The sequence below is a fragment of the Natator depressus genome, chromosome 14 (assembly GCF_965152275.1).
Source record: "Natator depressus isolate rNatDep1 chromosome 14, rNatDep2.hap1, whole genome shotgun sequence".
Lineage (NCBI taxonomy): Eukaryota > Metazoa > Chordata > Testudines > Cheloniidae > Natator > Natator depressus.
The window spans coordinates 39,846,432-39,863,799 of NC_134247.1; the positions used below are offsets into that span (position 1 = coordinate 39,846,432).

The 17,368-nt window shown below is 47.0% G+C and overlaps 1 protein-coding gene across 2 annotated transcripts in view; it reads left to right on the forward strand.

Moving 5' to 3' along the window:
• The window catches only part of LOC141998457 (butyrophilin subfamily 1 member A1-like), a 46,676-nt gene that overhangs the window by 12,879 nt on the left and 16,429 nt on the right, over positions 1–17,368 (forward strand). For both annotated transcript variants that reach the window (XM_074971307.1, XM_074971308.1), the window contains 2 exons: positions 6,599–6,880; positions 10,343–10,450. In XM_074971307.1, coding sequence (XP_074827408.1) covers positions 6,599–6,880; positions 10,343–10,450 — 390 coding nt within the window. The remainder of the gene's footprint in view (positions 1–6,598; positions 6,881–10,342; positions 10,451–17,368) is intronic.

A 17,368-nucleotide genomic window follows, 5' to 3' on the forward strand; every position in this document is an offset into this window, starting at 1 on the left:
CAGTCACTGAGCTGCTCCTATCAAGGGTTGAGACTCTGGGAAATGTGCAGGTCATAGTGGATGGCTTTGCTGCAATGGGATTCCCTAACTATGGTGGGGCAATAGACAGAACGCATATCCCTATCTTGGGACCAGACCATCAAGGCAGTCAGTACATAAACCGAAAGGGGTACTTTTCAATGGTGCTGCAAGCACTGGTGGATCACAAGGGACGTTTCACCAACATCAACGTGGGATGGCCAGGAAAGGTACATGACACTCGTATCTTCAGGAAGTCAGGTCTATCTGAACAGCTGCAGCAAGGGTCTTAATTTCCAGACCAGAAAATAACTTTTGGGGATGTTGAAATGCCTACAGTTATCCTTGAGGACCCTTAATGCCATGGCTCATGAAGCCATACACAGGCAGCCTGGACAGTAGTCAGGAGCTGTTTAACTATATGCTGAGCAAGTGCAGAATGGTGGTAGAATGTGCATTTGGATGTTTAAAGGGTCGCTGGCGCAGTTTACTGACTCGCTCAGACCTCAGTGAAACCAGTATTCCCATTGTTATTGCTGCTTGGTGTGTGCTCCACAATATCTGTGAGAGTAAGGGGGAGATGTTTATGGCAGGGTGGGAGGTTGAGGCAAACCGCCTGGCCGCTGATTACGTGCAGCCAGACACCAGGGTGGCTAGAAGAGCACAGCAGGGCATGCTGCACACCAGAGAAGCTTTGAAAACCAGTTTCATGGCTGGCCAGGCTATGGTGTGACAGTTCTGTTTGTTTTACCTTGATGAAAACCCACCCCCTTGGTTTACTCTACTTCCCTGTAAGCCAACCGCCCTCTCCTCCCGCCTTCAATCACCGCTTGCAGAGGCAATAAAGTCATTGTTGTTTCAAATTCATGCATTCTTTATTAATTCATCACACAAATAGGGGGATAACTGGCAAGGTAGCCCGGGGGAGGAGGGGAGGACAAGGCCACACTGCACTTCAAAACTTATTGAATGCCAGCCTTCTGTTGCTTGGGCAGTCCTCTGGGGTGAAGTGGTTGGGTGCCCGGAGCCCCCCCCCACCCTGCGCGTTCTTGGGCATCTGGGTGAGGAGGCTATGGAACTTGGGGAGGCAGGTGGTTGGTTACACAGGGGCTGCAGTGGTGATCTGTGCCTTTCCTGCACCTCAACCATACGCTGGAGCATATCAGTTTGATCCTCCAGTAGCCTCAGCATTTCATCTTGCCTCCTCTCATCACGGGGAGGGTATTGGCTCCAGGGTGATAAACAGTTCCTGGCTGTCGGGGAGAACGGTTTCTCCACTTGCCTGGTGTGCGCTGTCTTCAGCCTCCCCCCTCCTCCTCATCTTCCTCGTCCCCAAAATCCTCATCCCTGTTGTGTGAGATTCCCTTGCAGGAGTCCACGTACGGTGTGGGGTAGTTGTAGAGGCACCCCCTAGAATTGTATGCAGCTCATCATAGAACCGGCATTTCTGGGGGTCTGACATGGAGTGGCCATTTGCCTCTTTGGTCTTTTGGTAGGCTTGCCTGAGCTCCTTAAGTTTCACCCGGCACTGCTGCGGGTCCCTGTTATAACCTCTGTCCATCATGCCTTTGGAGAGTTTTTCAAATATTTTGGCATTTCATCTTTCGGAACGGAGTTCTGATAGCACGGATTCATCTCCCCATACAGCAATCAGATCCAGTACCTCTTGTTCGGTCCATGCTGGAGCTCTTTTGCGATTCTGGGACTCCATGGTCACCTCTGCTGATGAGATCTGCACGGTCACCTGTTCTGATCAGCTTGCCACGCTGGTCAAACAGGAAACGAAATTCAAAAGTTTGCAGGGCTTTTCCTGCCTATCTGGCTAGTGCATGCGAGTTGAGAGTGCTGTCCAGAGCGGTCACAATGGAGCACTGTGGGATAGCTCCCGGAGGCCAATACCATCGAATTGCGTCCACACTACCCCAAATTTGACTCGGCGATGTCACTTTCAGCGCTAATCCTCTCATCGGGGAGGAGTACAGAAATTGATTTTAAGAGCCCATTGAGTCGATAAAAATGACTTCGTTGTGTGGACGGGTGCAGGGTTAAATCGATCTAACGCTGCTAAATTCGAGATAAACTCGTAGTGTAGACCAGGGCTAAGGTGCCACAAGGACTCCTCGTTGTTTTTGCTGATACAGACTAACATGGCTGCCACTCTGAAATCTGTCATTGTGGATAGCTCTCCCACTGCGCTCTTCGCCACGGTCTGCAGCTCAGTGTTGTGGGACGGTGGAGGGGATCACAGTGCATCATGGGTGTGGGTTCAGCATCCCATGATGCATTTTTCCATCCCAGCATTCCATGAGCTTCGGACTGCATTTCGCTGCATTTTTAACTGCCCCTGTTTACTGTGCATCCGCCATCTCTACCTGAAAGGATGGCCCCACACTGCTCTCTTCCGCTGTGGTCGCTCTTATGAACACATCGCGGATGGTCATGCAGTATCTCATGAGCTCCCAATCTGATCAGGAATCAGCGCTGCCTGACCTTCTATGTGACATTTATAGAAACAACACCAGATTTCTGTTGGCATTCACGGAGCAGCTGCACACGGTGGACCGTCGCTTCTGGGTTCGGGAAACAAGCACTCAGCGGTGGGATTGCATGGTTATGCAGGACTGGGATGACGAGCAGTGGCTGCAGAACTTTCAGGTGCGGAAAGCCACCTTCCTGGAACTGTGTGCGGAGCTCGCCCCAGCATTGCAGCTCAAGGACACCAGAATGAGACCAGCCCTCTTGGTGACTATGAACGGAACATGGTGCAGGGCTGGGCGAAGATAAAGGAGATGAGGCAGACATGCCAGAAGGCAAGGGAGGCAAACCGTCTCTCTGGTGCTGCACCGAAGACCTGCCACTTCTATTAGGAGCTGGATGCCGTCCTCGGCAGCGACCCCACCTCCACCACCAAGAGCCCTGTGGATACTTCAGTGGGGATGGAGACAGTGGACAGCAGACTCAACCCTGATGACAAAGTCGTGGATGAGGAGGTTAAGTTGGAGGATGATTTGGCGCACACGGCAGGGTCGATGGTGGTGCGGCAAGTCAGGACCTCTTTTCCACTCCGGAGGGGTCTAGCCAGTCCCAGCAGTCCATCTCGGGTGTGCAGGATGCAGAAGAGGAGAGGCCCAGTAAGTGATCTTTTTGAGTTGATGCTGCTCGGTTATATGAGGTTCAGCTGTCCTTTGGTCTGTGTATTGTAGAAGTGGGTGAAGGGATACAAATCTGCAAGACTAGCTGTGTTTCAATGTGCTCCACATTTCCCTGTGAAGCTAAGAAGTGTGGCTGAACAGTGTGTTAATGCACACCGATATTTCAGAGGAATCCTCCAGAGAGATCTCTAGCAAACTTTACAGGAGGTACACACCAATCCTCTGCCAAAGGTTTCTTGTCAGAGCTGCTTTGTTCCTTCTGCCATTGTAGAACACTTTCCCGTGCAACTCGGCAATCACTTGTGCTGGGACCAAAGCAGCACACAGGCGAGTAGCATAGGGACCGGGTCTGAACCTGCATGGGTGCAGTAGATGCACCCTTGCTCACCCTCAGGAGTGAGATATCAACTTCAATGACCCCCGCCTGTGGAAAATGGGGGCAGAATTTGCATTATTGTCCATGGTCACCCTCAGGGACCCCCTGAAAACATAACCTACCCCTTGCCTCCTCTTGAATGCCCACCACCCATCCAGGCCTCACTTACCATGCTTAGGGTGTTTGTGGAGATGTGTGCTTGCCAGGGTTCAAAGAGAAAGTGATTGGTATGTTATAAGAGGTGAATTTTTCCCTAAGGATTGTATGCTGTGTGTGAACTAACAATGATGCTTCTGTGTATTGTTTCTTGTGCTAATGCAAATGTTGTCTTCAGGGAAACTCTCTACACACTGGCCGAGCACCTTTGCCAGCTAAGCAAGCGACCAAGGCATAGCATAGAGGACATGTACCAAGAGGTTCTCCGATCCTCAGAGAGAAAAGAATCATAGACTTTAATGTCAGAAGGGACCATTATGATCATCTAGTCTGACCTCCTGCACAGTGCAGGCCATGGAATGCAGGAAGAGGAGAGAAAGGAAAGGAAGGACAGAAAGAGTGAGGAGCACATTCTAAAGAGACAGAAGCAAATGATTAAAGTGATGGAGGAGCAAACAGAGATGAAGTCCCTAATCATGCTTCAGTCAGAGCAGATGCATGCTCACCTCCCCAGCTAACCCTCCTGATGAAGCACTGCTTGCTGCTGTCCAGGTTTCCCATGTAAGATTTCATGAGTCGTGGCAGTAAGGGGTAGGCTGGGACTCCCAGGAACACTATGGGAATTTCAACATCCCCCACTGGAATCATCTGGTCTGGAAAGAAAGTCCCTGTTTTCAGCTTTCCATACAGGCCAGTGTTTCTGAAGATGCAGTTTAGTATATATTAGTGCCTGATACTCTTACATTTTCACTTATTTATCTGTTTAGTCATGTAAGCATCTGTGGCCATCCCTCCCCATCAGCCTTGGAGTGAGGCCACACCCCCTTGCTACCACATTTCTGTAAAGACAATCCTTAGTGGGGAATTAGCCGTTGCTGGAGCTCAGGCCCTCTGGGCAGGACAGAGCAATATACAGTTTTGGGGCTCAGGCTCTCTGGGCAGGGCAGAGCACCAGACACTCTAGGGAGCTCGGGCACTCAGGCAGGGAGGAGCACCGAACAGTCTTTCACCTGACGACATGGCTCAGGCAGATGGCAGACAAACACAGGCCTCTTGGCCTAAGGTGGGTAGGTGGCCACCCCAGGGGCGGGGCAGCCGCAGGGGGTAGAGGGACCTGGGACCCTACTCCACTGCATCCCAGCCCAGGCCCTAGCAGTGGCAGAGGGCTCCACTACTGGATCAGTGGGGATCCCACCACAACACGCTGATCAGCCCTCTCGTACCACCACCACACTGTTGTCTGGTGTCCTTGGGCTACTTCCTACGACCCCCTTGTCGTGCACCTTTATCTTGTGGGGTGTCCTCCCTCTCCCCGGGGTATGCAGCTAGTGGCAGTCCCAGCAGCTCTTCCGTGTCCTTGTTGGTTGATTTCTCTGGCAGTTCCTTCGAGTCCTCAGTGCTGCAGAGGTCCCTCTTGGGTGCAAGACCCAGCAGTGGGTGGGAGACATCTGTCTCCTTCACCATCTCCAGCCCAACTGAGCTGCAGCGCCCACCTTTTAAACTTCCTGTCCGGCCCCTCTGCTTCCGGCAGGGTGGGCGTGTCTTGCCAGGCTCCGCCCACCAGGGCGTGGGTGGTGGTTCCTCCCTGTCAGGCCTGGAGGGAGGCCACGCCCCCTCGCTACAAGTCACTTTCATAATTGATGGCTGCGCGACCTCTATGGGTTCAAGTTTTTTGTTTGTTTTGCTTTGTTTTTCCCCAGGTTTTGCAAATAATGAATATAGTATTTTGTTATTTATATGCTATTTCCATCTAGTGCAGGGGTTCTCAAACTGGGGGTTGGGACCCCTCAGGGGGTTGCGAGGTTATTGCATGGGGTGGTCACGAGCTGTCAGCCTCCACCCCAAACCCCACTTTGCCTCCAGCATTTATAATGGTGTTAAATATATAAACAAATGTTTTTAATTTATAAGGGGGGTCGCACTCAGAGGCTTGCTATGTGAAAGGGGTCACAAGTACAATAGTTTGAGAACCACTGATCTTGTGCATGGTTTTTGCATTATTTGTGCATATAAGTTTTGTTCATTGTGTGTTTACATTTTATATAAAAACAATAAAAATAAAGTTTAAAAGAAAAAGACTCCTGAGCGGGGAGGGCTCCAGACATACATCCCTTCTCCACCTCTCCGTGGAGGATCTTCTGTGTGAAACTTCCAAACAGCGTAAGGCTTCTCTGCACACCCGCTGCAATCGAAATAACTAAATCAGTTTGAATTCACACATTTGGGTAAATTGAAGCCTCTTATTTCAGATTAAGATCATTTTATTTCAGTTTAGCTCATCAGTAAAAGTGTGGTCTGGTGCAGAAGGCATTACCTTAACCCTGCATTTCTTTGTTATCTAATGTCTGCATATTGTGGGTGCGAGTGTGGGTGTGTTTCCTGTCTCTCAGAGGAGTCCAGTTTTCTGCTGCCAACTTCTGCGCTCTGAAGGGTACAAGGCACAGCCAAGACAACCTGAACTCCCCAGTAACAAAGTTTGTTGGTAGTGAATTAATTGAAGGTTTGTCTGTACATACACATGCACTGGTTACAATGAAGTAGTGCAAAAACCTATATGGACACTTTTAAATGGTTTGGAAATGGCTTATATTAATTAAGCTTGAGTCGATTCCATCTTGATTTAAGAATGTCCACACAGGGATGTTCACTGGTTTAACCAAACCACTTTAACTAAACTGGAGCAAGTTTGTGCATAGAACAGCCCTGACATTAACATTAACTTTACTTGCTGTATATCAAATAGGAATCTGACCAGATTAACTGACCAGCCACACTCATGGACTGACATTTGATTATTAGTTTAATAGGAAATGGCTTTTGATAACAGTGTAATGAAGCTTTTCGCTCATTACTGGGCTCTGCAGGATTATCACAAGTTCATTTATTTATTCTGTAGGTTTGGGCTCTGCTCCTGCCATCTCAGTGGAGGGACATCAGGATGGAGGGATCCGGGTGGTGTGTCGATCAGCTGGATGGTACCCACAGCCCGAGGCTCAGTGGAGAGATCTCCAGGGGCAGCTCTTACCATCGGCTTCTGAAAAAATATCCCAAGAGGCCGATGACTTGTTTCAAACAGAGATTGCCATTGTTATAACAGAAGAGTCCAACCAGAAAGTGTCCTGCCGTGTCAGGAACACCCGACTCAACCAGGAGAGAGAGTCAGCGATTTCCATAGCAGGTCAGTGCCTGTCCGTGCTGTGCATGGATAAGAACATAAGAATGGCCATACTGAGTCAGATCAAAGGTCCATCCAGCCCAGTATCCTGTCTACCAACAGTGGCCAATGCCAGGTGCCCCAGAGGGAGTGAACCTAACAGGTAATAATCAAGTGATCTCTCTCCCACCATCCATCTCCACCCTCTGACAAACAGAGGATAGGGACACCATTCCTTACCCATCCTGGCTAATAGCCATTAATGGACTTAACCTCCATGAATTTATCCAGTTCTCTTTTAAACCCTGTTATAGTCCTAGCCTTCACAACCTCCTGAGGCAAGGAGTTCCACAGGTTGACTGTGTGCTGTGTGAAGAAGAACTTCCTTTTATTTGTTTTAAACCTGTGGCCCATTAATTTCATTTGGTGGCCCCTAGTTCTTATATTATGGGAACAAGTAAATAACTTTCTCCACACCACTCATGATTTTATATACCTCTATCATATCCCCCCTTAGTCTCCTCTTTTCCAAGCTAAAAAGTCCTAGCCTCTTTAATCTCTCCTCATATGGGACCCATTCCAAATCCCTATCATTTTAGTTGCCCTTCTCTGAACCTTTTCTAATGCCAATATATCTTTTTTGAGATGAGGAGACCACATCTGTACTCAGTATTCAAGATGTGGGCGTACCATGGATTTATAGAAGGGCAATAAGATATTCTCCGTCTTATTCTCTATCCCTTTTTTAATGATTCCTAACATTCTGTTTGCTTTTTTGACTACCACTGCACACTGCATGGATGTCTTCAGAGAACTCTCGACGATGACTCCAAGATCTTTTTCCTGATTAGTTGTAGCTAAATTAGCCCCCATCATATTGTGTGTATAGTTGGGATTATTTTTTCCAACGTTCATTACTTTACATTTATCCACATGAAATTTCATGTGCCATTTTGTTGCCCAATCACTTAGTTTTGTGAGATCTTTTTGAAGTTCTTCACAGTCTGCTTTGGTCTTAACGATCTAGAGCAGTTTAGTATCCTCTGCAAACTTTGCCACCTCACTGTTTACCCCTTTCTCCAGATCATTTATGTATAAATTGAATAGGATTGGCCCTAGGACTGACCCTTGGGGAACACCATTAGTTACCCCTCTCCATCCACTAGTTACCCCTCTCCATAGATAGACTGAGACACTGCAGACATGGGCAGAGAGTATTTATCATTGTGTCTCCTATTTATTGTCCTGGATCTTCAACGTGCTGAGCACAACTTGGAAAGTCCTGAGCAACCTCTCAAGTCTCTTTGACTCCAGTAGGAGCTGAAGGTGTTTAGCGCCTTACAAGCTGGGATACCATTGGCCGGATTTTCATAAGAGCTCAGCACCCAGCAAACATCGTTCTTCTCAATTGGGGGTGGGGGCGGGGGGAGGAGGGAATTCTCCTTTTTTCTTTTGCTGTAGTGAGGGCTGTGTTGGAACTGCAAGCTATCACTATCAATTTAAGAGCAGGGGTTGGGGAGCAGGTTTTCCAGGTCCTGTTTGCAGGCTAGAGGGCTCTGCAGCAAAGTGAGCAGAATCAGGGTTTGTCTACAGGAACAGTTAGTTTGTGGCAAGCTGGGGTGTAAATCTCCCTCATGCTAGCCTGGCGCGCACTGTCTGTGTGGACCCTGCTACGTGCACTAACAATTCCATAGTGCGCTTTGATCTACGCTGCTTTGAAATGGGAACAGTTCAAAGTGCACCAGGGAACTTTTAGTGCAGTGCAGCAGGGTCCACACAGCCTGTTACTGCGCAGCAAGCTAGTGCAAGGGAGATTTACACCCCAGCCTGCCGCACACTAACTGTTCCTATAGACGAGCCAAGTTAAAGCAGGGTGAGGTGAGTTGTGCCTGCTGCCTTAGGGAGCAGCCCCTCTCTCTGTTGCGGGGGTTCTTGTGTGTTAAGATTCCGGATTCTAAGAAATAAAGTCGTGTTACGCTGCAACCTCCCAGCAGGGGTATTTATGTTTGTATCTAACGTCTCTGTGCGTGCTTGAACGTCACAGTCAGTAGGGGTGGGGGAGGGAATTCTCCTCTGTTCTCAGTGCGAGGTGCTGAGTGTTTATGAAAATCTGGCTAAAAAAGTCATTTTCCCCAAACAGCAGAAGAGAGCCCTGGGTATGGTCTGAGCATTGCTATTTAGATTACATCTGAAAATACCAGCAGTAAAAGTTCAGGCCCAAAATATGCAGAAACAAAATCTTACCTAATCTCACCTAAGAGTATCTTATCTTTTAGGGAAAAGGTCCTGATTTTATGTATTATTATCTGCCAAATAACTTGGTTAATACCAAATGAAAATTTCATCTCCATAATAATAAAAATGTTGCCTTTGTAAAGCACTGTTAATCTGAGGTCTCAAAGTGCTGGTTAGTCTATGATATGCCCAGTATTACCTGACTGTTATGTTCACGGCATACACACCGAGAGTTGAAAACAAAACATAAATACTCTTCCTGTAAGGCTGCAATGTAACTGCTTTATTTCTAAGAATCCAGAGCTCTAACATGCCACAGCCAAATACAGAGAGAGAGAAAAAGCAGGCTGCTCCCTAAGGCAGAGAACCAGAACTCAGCCTGCCTTGCTCTAGGCTGGCTCTTTGCAGAATGACTTCAGAGGACCCAGACACCCGCTCCCTACAGAGTCCCCTAGCCTGCAAGCAGCACCAAGAAACTCTTCTGTATTTAAAGTGTCAGCTCATAATTTTTACACAGTTTTCAATACACCAGTCACTTAACAAGGATCATCTAGTCAGCCATTGCTCCAAGGCCCAGGGAAGAGGACTTTGGAGGAATTTTGACTCTGAATTTCCAGGCTCAAGTTTTGTTTTTATTAAAATTCTGCATTAATATATGTTGGGCTAGACTGTCTTGTGTAACTGAGCCCCAGTGAACACAGGGGAGTCAGGGGTGTCAGGCAGCTGGTCACAACCCTCTGATTCTGAGGGCCAGTCTGCACTGGATGCAGCCTTGGGATCACTTAGAACAGCCTAGGGCAGGGGTCGTCCATTATTTTTTGTCAAGGTCCAAATTTCTTGGTCAAAGTATAGTCAAGGTCCAGACACCAGAGAAAATAATAATAATAATGAAAAAAACAATGATAATAATAAGTAAATTAAAAGATTCCAGGGTCCACTCAAAACATTTGGGAGTCTATATTTGGCCTGCAGTCCACCTACTGACTACCCCGGCCTAGGGAATGCTTGAACTTATGCCAGTGGGAGGTAGGTGTAGCATAGCAGAGTTCACCCAACCCCTCCATTAATTAAACATGTTCAGTAACCAGGCTGGGACTTTCATTGGTTTAATAATAAAGCACAAAGGAGCCACATCTTACTGTGTATTTCCCTGTGAGAGTCTTTTAACTAGTCACAGAGTCACCACTGTCACAGTGTCCTGCCTTCATTCTGTGTGTGTTTGTCCCAAGTCAATGGCACTTTCTCTTGCAGAGCTGTTTTTCCCAAGGGTAAATCCCTGGATGGTGGCTCTGGGTGTGATCCTGGCTGTTCTCATTGGCTTGGCCAGTTACTGCTTCTGGAGGCAACACAGAGCGAAAGGTGAGGTAATGAGAGGAGGGAACTTGGTGTGTGTGTGAGAGAGAGAGATTTAAAAACAAAATGAAAAGTAGAGGTACAGGGATTAAGAGGCTATGATTCAATGTTTGGAGGAGTTTCAGGCAATGGGAGCCAGGCTGAGGGTGGAGGGGGAGCTGAATAAATTATGACTTCACATGTGAACCGAGAAGTGTCAAGTGGTTTCACCCCGTCAGATCTCACTCAGGGATCCCAGTCGAATGTGATTCTGAACTATTCCATGGGGATCAGCATGGCTCAGTTTGAAACACTCATGTGGGGCTCAGTGAGCTGGGCTTGGAGCTCCGACATATGGAACTTGGCTGCTTGCAGGAAAAACAGAAAGCGAAGTAGGAGAAGAGAGGGGGCCCAATTCTGCCCCCTAGTCTGTGCTTGCAAGTAGCAGCTGTGGATGGGTGAAGCAGTGGCTGTGCAAATGGAAAAGTTAGCAATTACCTTAGCTACACTAAGATATGCTCAGCCTGAGAACCTGCTACAGGAATAGGGCAATGAATTCTCTATTGTAGTGTAAGTGCTCAACTGTAGTTTTTTCTCTGGTCACAAAGGGCAGAAATTGGCCTTTAGTGATCTGTGAGTTTATAGGGAGCTGGGGTTTTCAGAGCTGCCTAATGGGTCTGAATACTCAATTTTTGTTTAAATTAATGGGCACTGAGTGTGCAAACCTGCAAGGCTGCTGTGAAAGTCCCACCCAGAGGGTTTTCTCGCCTGAAGAGCTGTGAACTTTATGTAGAAATTTGCAAGTGTCGGAAGAATTGGGAAGGGGAAATGTCTGTTAAAATGATTTCCCAGTGGGGACGGAAGCAGGTAATTCAGAGAGCAGAGAGGAGCTGTGCTGTTTACTTGTGAAAGTTGGAACTGCGCAGGGCTGGCCCACAACATTTTGGCACCAGAGGCGGGGAGCTCAAATGACGCCCCCATGCCCCCTCGCTGGGGCCAAAACTTCGAAAGGTCTCAATTCTGCCTTCTTCCTGTTCTGCTCCTCTCATGGTACTGCTCTGCTACCTGCCCCAATAAAGGAGAACTAACAACTTAAAATGCCTTGTTCACAAATTTTAAGTAACACTTAACTTTCAAACGCCTGAACAGCAAATGTAACTTTTCTTGTCTCCATAGTAAACACTGACATTTTTATCTGTTTGAATAATCAAAGTGGTGTTTTCTGTGCCTTCTTGGTTGCAAAGATTTGAACTGCTTCCTGAAGGTCCACAGTCTGGGCCAGCTCATGCTCTATTGAGATGGTTGCAAGGCCGACCAGCCTCTCCTGTGTCATTGTGGAGCGTGGATGTGTTTTTATTAACTTCAGCTTGGAGAAGCTGCGTTCTCCACTGGCAACTGTTACAGGAAGTGTTAGAAGTATGCACAGAGCAACAAAAGCATTTGGAAAGAGGGTGGTCATCTTATTTGTGCACGTATATTCCAGAACAGCCTTTGAAATTGATCCTGCTGAAATGTATCTTGAAAGGGCTTTCAGTTCATCACCTAAATCACTCGCATCAATATCACACATGTCATTGTGTGTCAACACTGTCTCTAGTGCCCTGCATTGCTGGTGTAGGTCTTCTTCAGGTATAGTGAGGAGTTTTGGAATATCATAGAACATCCCAAATATACCGCTGTGTTCCTTGAGCTGCTTCAAATGTTCTTCAACTGACTGTATTGCACAATCCAGCACCTGGTTAAAGAATTCAACTTTGAATTGTTGTTTGGGGTCTCTTATGGGATTATCCCGTGCCTCGTAATCAAAATGTCTTCTTCTTCGGTGATTCTTGTATTCTTGAATGGGTGGGAAAATAGCTTCAGTGTGAAGTTCCTCTGCCAAATTCTGTGCACTCTTCAGAATGTTTTGAAATCCCTTATCTGACTGGTAAGACTGTAGGTCTGACTTTGCTTTGTCCAGTTGTTCCATTGCTCCAGATATGTCAAGGTCAACACCTTGGAGTCTCTTGCTTACAACATTTATTTCAAACAGTATGTCATGCCACAACACTAAGCCATACAGGAATTTGAAGTCATGTATGTTTCTGGTGATTCCATTTCCCTCTGCCACTGTTCTCCCACCAACAGTTCCTGTCACAGCATTATCCTCCATAATGGTAACTATGGCATCATCTATCTTCCCAATTTGGTGTTTGATAGGCTTTATCGCCTCCACTCGACTTTCCCATCATGTGGCACTCACTGGTTTCAGTGTCAGAGAGGATGTTCCCAGATGTTGCTTCAAAATTTGCCATGGATGAGTTGATGCCGAGAAAAATACATAGATGCTTTGAATTACATTAAACAATTCAGCAGCCTCACAAGAAGCTGATGCTGCATCACTGACCACCAAGTTCAATGAATGAGAACTGCACGGGACAAAAAAAGCTCGAGGGTTTAACTCTCGGATCCGTGTCTGCACTCCTCTGTTCTTTCCTCTCATGTTGGCACCATGATCGTAGCCGTGACCCCTCATGTCAGCTATCGCATTTCCCGTATCTTTCAGCTTTTTAAGAAGCACATCTGTCATACCAGCTCCTGTAGTATCATCAATGTCAATAAATTCTAGAAAATGCTCTCTGACAGTCGCCATTGCAGGGACATTTTCACTAGGTTCTGTTGTTGTTACAAAACGCACCGTTAAAGTCATTTGTTCTGTATGGCTGATGTCAGGTGTGCAGTCCAGAATAACAGAGTAATATCTTGCTGACTTCAGACCTGCCACAATCTTCTGTTTGACTTTTGTTGCCGGTAACTGTATGATCTCATGTTGAATTGTTTTTCCACGGTAGTGGTGTTTGTACGTTTCTTTGGTGGTGACTCTTCTTAGATGCGCCTGGAGTACAGCATCAAACTCAGCCATCAGCTCCATAATTTTAAGGAAGTTTCCATTGTTTGGCACATACAGCTGATCTGAAGTGCCACGCAGTGCTAGGTTTTGGGTAGAAATCATTCTCAAAATGGCAATGAGCCTTTTCAGAACATTTTGCCAGTAAAGAGACTCTGATGAAATCTTCTCTTGATGCTGATCATCTATGGCGGCCTTTAACCTTAGTCTTATCTCAAGATCTTTCCACCTATGGAATGCTCTCTGGTGATTTCCTGCCTTCTCATGGCATGCCAGATTTCTAGCCAGATTTTTCCAGTCCTTTGTTCCTGTAGAGCCCAATGTGGCTGGAACATTAGACTGGAAGAGTTTGCAACAAAACCGGTATGCAGCATTCTGGGTTTTTGACTACATAAGCCATGGTCTCTCCACTTTGTCACCAGTGGGGATTTCACGCCAGTAATGTGTTGGATGGAAACTTCTATTTTCATTGTCTTTGGGGAAAATGAAGTTTTTCACTTGTTGAGGCCAATGCAATACAAGGAAGTCCCTCGGGCTACTGCTCAAGTGGGTCCACAGTCCTGGGTCATCTAGACTTCAGGAACTAAACTCAGGAGGAGCTGTTTCTTGCGCCTCTACCACACTCTTCTCTGATCTACACTTTTCTTCAGGAACGTGCATGGTTACATCCATTTGAGATGGAGATATGGATGCTGCAGTAGCTGCCAAATCACCTGCACTCCGACTAACTGGAAGATCAGGCATCTCCTCACCATTCACATCCTCACTGGGGCCGGAAGGCTCACCGTGAACATTTGTGTCTCTGTATCTCAGGAGAGCTCCTTCCTGCTTAGATAGAAAAGCTTCCTTCACTTTCTTTCTTTTTCTGAATGCTGCCCCAGAGGGGTGTTTTCTTCTTTCACTCATGATTGCTGTTCTGTGCCAGCTATACTGGCTCTCAACACTCAGTTGAAGGGGACAAATAAGCAGGCTCGTAGCAGGGCCTGAGTGAGGGAAGATATCAGCGTCTTAAGGGCCTAACTGGCTCCTACTGCTTCAGTTGACTGCCTGTTCTCCCCAGGTGGGTTCAGGGAAGCGGCAGGAAACAGGAAGCTCCCTGAGAAGCTGGTGTTAATCAGTCCAGGCTCCTGGGGGTGCTAGAGAGGTACATAAGAGGCTCCTCCTTCTCTTTCTCCCTGCAGCTCCTGCTGCTTTCTGTTATTCCGTCTCCCCTTTTCTCCTGCCTGCCTGTTATGTCTCTTGTGCCCTCCTTCCTCCAGCACAGCACTCCCCCATCTCTGGGCATCTCGAGCAGAGAATACAGATGCACCAGCAGCAGACACAATTTTCTACACTCTGGGTCCTCGTGGCACCCCCCCACAGTCTGGCACCTGAGGCGGCCGCCTCAGTTCGCCTCATGGTCAGGCCAGCCCTGGAACTGCGTATTGTACCTTTTAGAACTGTCACCACTAGGTGTGAACTGGTTTAGTTCCTGGCTTTAACAGATCCATTATGTGGGTTGAGTCCACATTAGGTGACAGGGTGTCATAACCATACAACTAAGGGTAGGCTAGAATTTCTCCTTACCTGTAAGGGGTTAAGAAGCTCAAATAACCTGTTTGGCACCTGACCAAAAGGACCAATGGGGAAAGAAGAAGAAGATACTTTCAAATCTTGGGGGCGGGGGGGGGGGGAAGCTTTGTTTGTTTGTGTTCTCTTGGGAAGCAGAGAAGCATCAAGTCAGAAAACTCCTTCTCCTATAAACCATCCTAAAAGTCTCTCATATTACAAAAGTTGTAAGTAAAAGCCAGGGAAGGCGTGTTAGATTATCTTTTGTTTTGCTTGTGAATTTTTTCTTTGCTGGAGGGAGGTTTATTCCTGTTTTTTGTAACTTTGAAACTGTCAAAGTCAGATTCAGGACTCACATAATTTGTGAGACCACTCTGTTTATTAGCAAACCGCCTTGCTAATGCACCCAGATGTGAGCCCCTCTCTGAGGCCCAAGATAACTTATTTATACAGCTAAGCCAAAGCCAATTTAACATAAGAGACAAAAGAAAGCAGAAACTGACAAATATACATACATATCTTATTTGCATACTAACGTTTACCAATCTCCTAGCTCAGTAGGAGCTCTAAGTTAATTAGTTTGAGGACCCATTGTCTCACACTCGTTAATGTTTCTCTTCCTGACACCTATATTTCAATAAACCCTTCAAGTAGCATTTCTTTATTGAATTATAATTTCAATACTTTCACAATCCTTCCTTTTGGTCAAGCTACGCAATGACCAACAATGACTGGGTTCTACATATCAATTGTTCTTTATCTCTTTGTTCATCAGTGATATTTAAAATAATCAAATTAGCAGTCTGGTTTGGGGCAGCTATCTGTGTAGCATGCCTGACACAATTTTGGATACAACAGGAAAGTAACTGAAAACATACAAAAATTATTAGGATTCCAAACAGGAGAGTTAGGGCTCCCTGAAACAACCAGTTTCCTATGCCAGAGAAATTGAGAAGGTTACTTAGCCACTTCCATAAAGAACTTGGCTCTTCGTGGGGAAGATATGCGATTTGTTCTAAGTGGCTAGCACGATCTGTTACCTCATTGGTGTTGTCTGGGATATACACACAGCAGTCTTTCCCAATGAGAGCACAAGTCCCTCCTTTTGCCGCCAGCACTATGTCCAATGCCTGACGGTTTTGGAGGGCCATCTGTCGGATTGCCCCTGTTTCTTTGGCCAGGGCTCTTAAACTTTCTCCGGTTTCATTTGCCGTTATTTCAACTACTGCTTGTAACCTCAGGAGCCTTTTTGCATGGTGTATTACTCCCCCTAATGGTATGAAGGAACCGCCAATGGCCTCTTCCCAGGTTAAAGGGCTTATGTTATTTACATACCATTGGACATCTGTTAAGTCCCTTCTTTTTCGCCTGAAATTGCGGAGGCGTTCTCGAGGGAAGGTTCCTAGCACTCGGAATTGTGGGAAGAGTCGGGCGGGATAACAGATTCCTGACCAATGAGCTGGTAGTGCGGTATAAGCTCTGGTCCCACACACCCAGTGATGGCCTATTAAGGCCGGGAAGGGTCGGTTGCACCCATTTGTCATATAGGTGTTTGCAAAGGAGGCGTAGTATCCCCCAAAGGGAACAGGGTAATTCTCCTTACAAGGAGCGGTGTTATTTGCATGACGTTGAAAGACTGTATTGTTTTCACTAATGTTACTGTAGGGGGAACATGAGATTGATTTCTCTGGTTGATCCCAGGTTGAGAAAAAATTCATATCTCCATACCCGGCCCGCCACTTTTTAGTTTTGTTTGAATAATCCCATACACCATTGGCCACAATATGCTGAAGGCAACGGCTTTTCCCCAGATCCAGCCCTGTCCCATTACACACCCAAAACCAATGACCTTTTCCCTCCACCACACTTATCCATTTAGATGCATTTATTCCCACCGCTTCCCAAGTGTCATTGCTGTTCCATATTTTGTTAAACGGACGAGGCCCTCCAGTGAGGTCTGGGGACTTGAGTGGGATAGCCAGGACAGGAACACCAGTTTGAGAGTGGGCTGGGATGTGGCTGCAGACCCAGCAATTAGAAATATTAAGGGTCTGAGCTATCCACACCTGCTGCTGAATAAAAGAATTGTCATCGTGGTCTCCCCAGACCATAAGATACTAGCAGCCAAGGAACAGCGTCTGCTTCTGGCAACCCTTACGAGAGCGTAGATTGTAAGGTATTGCAGACTGTTCCTCTACGTCTTCTTCTGGAGTCAAAATTGACTCTGCGTTGTCCTGAGGTGATGATTGGTTCTCTGGGGATGGTGCCTTCTTACACTGTGAAGCATGTATCCACGCTGCGATGCCAGATAGTTTAACAGCCGTCTGTGTAGTAAGCAGTACCTGATGAGGACCCTTCCACCGGGGCTCCAAGGCGTGCTTTCGATGATGGCGCCATACGTAGACCCAATCACCTGGCTCGAGGTTGTGGCAAGCGTTGGAGGTGGGTTCCGTGGGCCAGGCGGCTCGAACCTGTGAATGGAAGTGACTTACAGCTTGCATTAGTCCCTT